The following is a 7,500-nucleotide window of genomic DNA, read 5'->3' on the forward strand; positions in this document are numbered from 1 at the left end:
CCTAATCAAACACATCTGAATCAACTCACCAGAACATTAGAAGAGACTCCAAAACCTGAAGTGAATAGGTGAGATAAGGGAGACATCCAAAATATGTACTGTTGGTGTGCCTCCAGGAACAGGGTTGGGAAACACTGCTGTAGACAATCCAAAACTAATATTGCTTAAGGGGGTTAATAATTTTGACCTTAAAATGGCTTTAAAAATTAAAAACTGTTTTTATTCTAGCTGAAATAAAACAAATAAGATTTTATTCAGAAGAAAAAATATTGTAGGAAATACTGTGTAAATTCCTGAATCTGTTCAAAATCATTTGGGAAATTTTTGAAAGTAAATTTTTTTTTTTTTCATAATTTTGACTTGAAAATTCTGTGCCGAAACCAAAAATTATGGAGAGAAAGAGAGAGAGAATTTTGAGTTTATCGCCATTTCAGCTTCTATGGCTATGTCACGGCAAAAAAAGGATCAAATTAACCATCTTTTTTTTTTTTTTAATTATTAACTTATTAACTTTTCTATAATTATAAAAAAATATTCTAACAATTAAAAGTCACCAACAGTAATAAATAATACACATGGTAAAATACATAAATAATAATAATAATAATAATAATAATAATAATGATACTAATAATAATAATAATAATAATATTACTATTAATAATAATAATAATAATAATAATAATAATAATGATACTACTACTACTACTACTAATAATAATATTATTATTATTATTATTATTATTATTATTATTATTATTATTATTATTAATAATAATAATAATAATGATACTACTACTAATAATAATATTAATAATAATAATATTATTATTATTATTAATAATAATAATAATACTAATAATAATAATATTAATAATAATAATATTAATAATAATATTAATAATAATAATGATACTACTACTACTAATAATATTAATAATAATATTATTATTATTAATAATAATAATAATAATGATACTACTACTACTAATAATAATAATAATAATAATAATAATAATAATATATAGAAGATAAAATCTAAAATAGTTCAAGGTTTACTTTTGATAATAATTGTACAATTAGAAGGATTCCCATTTAAAAATATTTCATTTAAAGCGTGTCCAGATAAAAATTGTTGTCTGATAACATTATAAATGGGGCACTCCACAAGAATATGTTTAACAGTTTAGTTTCTGTTGCAATATTGACACCTTGGTGGTTCTTCTCCTTTCAGTAAATGTTCATGTGTGAGTCTCGCGTGTGCAATGCGGCATCTTCTATAAACAATCTCATCGTGTCTCGACTTAAAAAATAAAATAGATTTTCTTCCTATTTCCGGCTGAATTTCAAAACGCTTATTTTCTGAGCGCTGATCCCCATTCTGTTTGCCGTTTGTTTAGAATTTGACCTTTTATTAGTGGCTTTAGATCTGAAGGTGGGATTTTGCACTCCTTTAGCTTTCCTGTAAGGGCTGTTTTGGCGGCTTTGTTCGCTTGCTCACTTCCTATTAATCCAGCAGAAAACTATACTATAAAACTTTCTCTGTAGTTCCAAAAATTATGTAAGAACTTGAGCAAAAAGTGAAAAAGAAAAATGTGCTCAGTTTTTACTCTCCCTCAAGTGGTTTGAGTGGTTTCAGATACTCGTAATCAATGATTTCCATAGTAGAAAAAGCAAATACTATTAAACTCATTCAACAGAAGACATTCAGAAACATTTCCAACCATCTGAGTGTGATTAAATGAGGAAACTCCACTAACGGTTCTGTGAAAATACTATGAGACCAAAAGAAACAATAAATCGAGGATGACGAACTTGAAAAGAACTTGGCTTTTTGACCCAAGAACACCTGTACAGAGATCCACCGAGAGCAAAGAGCACTTGTAAAACTCCCAACTGCTCAAAAACTGCTGTAATCAATCAACTGTTAAAGGGATAGTTCACGCAAAAATGACAATTATGTCATCAATTACTCAACCTATGCTTGTGTCGAACCTTTAAGAGTTTGCTCTGTTAAATACAAGAGAAGATACTTTAAAGAATGTTGGGGTCCATTGACTTCAGTAGTATGAAAAAAACAAATACTTTAAAAGTCAAGGGTTTCAGGTTTTCAGCATTCTTCAGAATATCTTTATTGTTAAACTGAAGAGAAAGAAAATTATTTTGAAGAAAGTTGAAAACCGGTAACCATTGACTATCATAATATGAAAAACAAGTATGATAGTCAATGGTTACAGGAGTTTAGCATTCTTCAAAATATCTTTAGTGTTCACTAGAACAAAAACAAAGACATTTTGAAGTTGAAAACCGGTAACCATTGACTATCATAATATGAAAAACAAATATGATAGTCAATGGTTACAGGTTTTTAGCATTCTTCAAAATTATCTTTTGTGTTCAACAAGAGAAAAAAGATGTTTTGAAAAATGCTGTAAAATTTGTAACCACTGACTTCCATAGTAAAAAAAAAAAACCCAAAACACTATGGCAGTCAATAGTTATCGTTTTTCAGCATTCCTTAAAATATCTTTAGTGTTCAACAAAAGAGAAAAGATGTTTTGAAGAATGCTGAAAAATGGTAACCACTGGCTTCCATAGTAGAATAAACAAACACCATGGAAGTCAATGGTTACAAGCTTTTAGCATTCTTCAAAATTAGTGTTCAACAGAAGATATTTTGAAAAATGCTGAAAACCTGTGACCATTGACTTTCATAGTCGGAAAAACAAAACACTATGGGAAGTCAACGCTTACAGGTTTACAGCATTCTTCAAAATATCTTTAGTGCTCAACAAATGAAAAAATATGTTTTGAAGAATGCTGTACAACGCTAACCACTGACTTCCATGGTAGGAAAAACAAACACTATGGTAGTCAATGGTTACTGGTTTTCAGCATTCTTCGAAATATCTTAAGTGTTCAACAAAAGAAAAAAGATGTTTTGAAGAAAGCTGAAAAATTGTAACTACCGACTTCCATAGTAGAATAAACAAACATTACAATAGTCAATGGTTACAGGTTTACAGCATTCTTCAAAATTTGTGTTCAACAGCAGATATTTTGAAAAATGCTGAAAACCTGTAACCATTGACTTTCATAGTCGGAAAAACAAAAACACTATGGGAGTCAAGGGTTACAGGTTTACAGCATTTTTCAAAATATCTTTAGTGTTCAAGAAAAGAAAAAAAGATGTTTGAAAGAATGCTGCAAACCGGTGACCACTGACTTGCAAAGAAGGGAAAACAAACGCTATGAAAGTCAATGGTTACAGGTTTTCAGCATTCTTCCAAATATATTTAGTATTCAACAGCAGAAAAAAAGAGACATTATGAAGAAAGCTGAAAACCGGTAACTATTGACTTACATATAGGAAAAACAAACACTATGGAAGTCAATGGTTACAGGTTATTGTCATTCTTTCAAATATCTTTAGTGTTCACCAGAGGAAAAAATGATATTTTCAAGAAAGCTGAAAACCGGTAACCATCGACTTACATAGTAATTCTTTCCTCCCTTATGTTGAACGCTAAAGATATTTTGAAAAATGCAGAAACCCTGTAACCATTGATTTTCAAGGTATTAGTTTTTTCCTACCAAGTCAATGGTTACAGGTTTTCAACATTTTCCAAAATATCTTCTTTTGTGTTCACCAGAAGAAAGAAGCTATTTAAGTGTTATAATGGTAAGAAACGATGATAGAAATGTCATTTTTTGTGTGAACTGCGCCTTTAACGACCACAAAGAAAGGTGTGTACTGTACACCAAGGATTATGGCTTGACATGTGGTCCATTCAGAGCCGAGCCAACACCAACCCCAGTGGGCAAACAACAGCTTGCCACTTGTGGAAAGAGGCCAACGCTGCAAACACAGAGGACATTTGTGCAAGTCATGTGACCTAAATGCATCGGTCCCACTTCCTCTTTATAACTGCTCCACACAGAACAAGTCTTTCTTTTCCGACGGTGCAATCCAGTTCAGAAGACGACTGGAAAAGCACATGAAACTGATCATATCTCATCGTTTTGTGTGTGTGTGTGTGTGTGTGTGTGGGGTCACAGCTTCAGGGATGTGCGTCAGGTCTGAGTAATATCTTTGTTAAAGAGCCGCTAATAGCGGAGGTCATCAATATGTCAGGGGTTTCTAACACAAAGTTCGGCAAATCAGTGTGAAATGATGAGTGGAATGCTAGGAACCTCCAACATCTGCTCAACATTTACAGGCAAAATGCTAATGAAGATTTAAAGGGGTAGTTCACGCAATTTTAATTCATTTACTCATCCTTCACTTGGTCCAAAACGCAAAAATGCAATAGAAGATATTTTGAAGAAAGCTAAAAATCGGTAACCATTGACTTCCATAGTGTTTGTTTTTCCTACTATGGAAGTCAATGGTTACCGGTTTTCAGCATTCTTCAAAATATTGAATTTTGTATTTAATAGGGGAAAGAAACTCATAAAAGTTTATAATAACTTGAGGGCGAGTAAATGGTGCATGAATTTACATTTTTGGGTGAACTGTCCCTTTAAGGGGCTGGTGTTAAAGGGACAGTACAGCTAAAAGTGTACACAGAATTAAAATTCTTTCATAATAAGGGTTAGCACAAAAGAAATTCGATAATGGTACAAAAATATAATAATAATAATAATAATAAAATTGAGGTTTAAAGCGTGAAAAAGCCTGGAATTAGTCATGGGAACCCATATAATATTTTTAAACTCAATAAAAACAAAGCTAGCGCTAATGTTCGACCCCTGAACCAAAGCCGTTGAGCAAGATCACAATTATAACTCCATGTCCTTTACCGGTTGTTATCTGTGTGAATGATAAGTGGTCAATGGACTTTACAAGTCAACCCAACTCTAGCAGGAAACAAAATTAGCCTAGACAGCTTGCCAACACCTGGCATACCACCTGGACCAAGCTTTTGGCACTAAAAATAAAGCGCTGATAGATAACATGACCCACATGCGGCAAAAAAAAAAAACAATACAACCAAAGGCCAATGAGATCATTTGTTTACCTAGAGAAAATGCTAGTCAATTTAAACCAATTACAAGGCATTTTGATGTAACATCACCACTTAGCGCATGCCGTAATTTGATTATGCCACGTTCCTGCTTTAAATGAGCTCAAAATTAGGTTAATTAGCATTTAAGCTGCGCAAGAGAATGGAAAACTCACACCTTGGGTAATGGTTGTGGATTGAGAATACAACTGTGATGATGATGATCTGCTCATGCCACAATCTCAAGATTTCATGAGGATCACATGACATACGTCTCATCCAATGGCTAAATGTTGCTCACGGTCACAAATAACTCGCTCACTGGAAAATGTGTGACAGGGAAAATCAGCTCTGGTCTAAAACCGGCCCAGTAATTCCTGTACAATAGCGCGGGTGATGTGATCCAGGTACAATACCGGCTTAACAACTCTAATATTATCACGTCCACATTAAAAAGCTGGTGTTATGTTACGCCTCAGGGCTGTTTATTAGGAGTTTGGAGGTTTATAAAGTGGCTAACATGAAAAAACAACAATTAAATAAGGCTCGGTTGTCATTCAGCATGACAGATATGTGAAATAGCATATTTATTCTGATCATACCAACTAAAATATATGAAGAATAAGAGATAATACTAAATCGAAGAAGAAAAGAAAAAGGGTGGTGGCTGTAAATGAGAAATTTGAAGACGCAATTGTATGTTTTTAAATGATAATAAATTTGCCATATATATATTTTTGTTGACATATAAAGTATTACAACTAATTCTTTATACTACAATAAATGTAGTGAGAGAGAAACATGGTACAGCTACGCATTTCACTACAGTTTTCTTGGAAATAATTTAAAGTACTAAAATATTTAGCATGATTAAAGTAGATGTAAATACCACAGTATTTTGAATATAACCACAGTATTGAATGTTTACACAGTGTACTTTAAAGCAATAATACTTCAATTGTATGCATACTTAAAGTTGTTAATGTAGAATTAAATAAAAATACACTACCACTAATAATACTTAAGCAAGAGAGAAAATTGATGGTATAGGCAGATATTTTTTTACATTTACTATGATTTTAAAGTGATAAAATTAGCAAAATGGCCGTAACACGTTCATTGTACTTGGCTACAATAAGTAAATACCACAGTATCTTTAATATAAACCATAGTATTGAATGTTTACACACACAGAGTGTACTTTAAAGAAAGAAATACTACATTAAATGTCCACAAAATACAGTTCTACCTTAAGTTATTAATGTAAATAATGTGGTTTACACACTGAAAACACCCAAACGTCAAATCTGTATAACCACATTAACGAAAACGCTGTAAAACATTAATACCATGAGTATTTTTAACGTGTTAAAACTCTTAAAAACATAAACAAACGCTGATGTTTATCATATTTACACGATAACTCAGTTATCGATTATCTATATTTGTAGAAGATAACCGTGTCAGAAGCAAGCAATGATGACTATAAAACGATAAAACAAAACCATCAGACCTGTAATCATCATTTACACATAATCTGATCATAACAAACACAGTTAGCAGCTTGTAAATGAAATATGGAGGTGATATTAGCATATTTAAATGAGCTGCGGATATGGGCATTCTCGGATGTCGACAGCTGATAACGGTAAAAACGCTCACCTCTCTTTCATTAAATGCTTGAGTCGCGATATGGCGCTCTCGTCGATCTTCCTCAGAAATGTTTTCAACCTCTCCCTCTTGTTTTCCAGCATTCTTCCTCTGCAACCCGAACACCGACTAAAAGACACCGTTTAACGAGGATGTGATGATCCGGTTTCTCTCCGGCGTCCCATGAGTGCGGCCTGATTAACAAAATGAGACAAAATCGGACCAAGTGCTTTCGGCCAATCAGCGCGCATCTGATCAGTCGCGGCGACCAATCGCGGCGAAGCACCCGAGTTCGAACTCCGCCCACGCCCCTTATATGGACAGGACGCGTGTATGTATGCAACGTGGTAGGGGGAGGAAGTCTGGGTGGAGAGCGAGTATGGTTGATTATACGGTGGCGTCTGTGTAACAGAGCAGTGCTTGTGTTTTAACTGTCCTCACATGATTTCTCATGGTCATAAGTTTGAGCATGTTCTGTGTTTTTGAAGATATTCACTAGAGGTGTTTTGAGACCACGTGTGGCTTTTTAATGACGCACATTCACAGATTGCACGTAGTCTGGTTTATTTATCACTTGTCAGTTTTATTTTCTGTATTATGCAAGGAAATTCATATACCTCCATCCATCCATCCATCTATGCAAATTTTCATCTATCTATCTATCTATCTATCTATCTATCTATCTATCTATCTATCTATCTATCTATCTATCTATCTATCTATCTATCTATCTATCTATGCAACTTTCCATCCATCCATCCATCCATCCATCCATCCATCCATCCATCTATCCATCTATCTATCTATCTATCTATCTATCTATCTATCTATCTATCTATCTATC

General features: G+C 33.3%; 1 protein-coding gene across 1 annotated transcript in view; it reads right to left on the bottom strand.

Moving 5' to 3' along the window:
• Window positions 1-6,862, bottom strand: part of si:zfos-943e10.1 (GRAM domain-containing protein 2B) — a 29,651-nt gene extending 22,789 nt beyond the window's left edge. The window contains exon 1 of the mRNA XM_056448178.1: window positions 6,669-6,862. Within this exon, the coding sequence (XP_056304153.1) occupies window positions 6,669-6,760 (92 nt within the window). The 5' untranslated portion in view covers window positions 6,761-6,862. The remainder of the gene's footprint in view (window positions 1-6,668) is intronic.
• Window positions 6,863-7,500: the final 638 nt, after the last annotated feature.

The sequence above is a fragment of the Danio aesculapii genome, chromosome 22, assembly GCF_903798145.1.
Source record: "Danio aesculapii chromosome 22, fDanAes4.1, whole genome shotgun sequence".
In the NCBI taxonomy this organism is placed as follows: domain Eukaryota; kingdom Metazoa; phylum Chordata; class Actinopteri; order Cypriniformes; family Danionidae; genus Danio; species Danio aesculapii.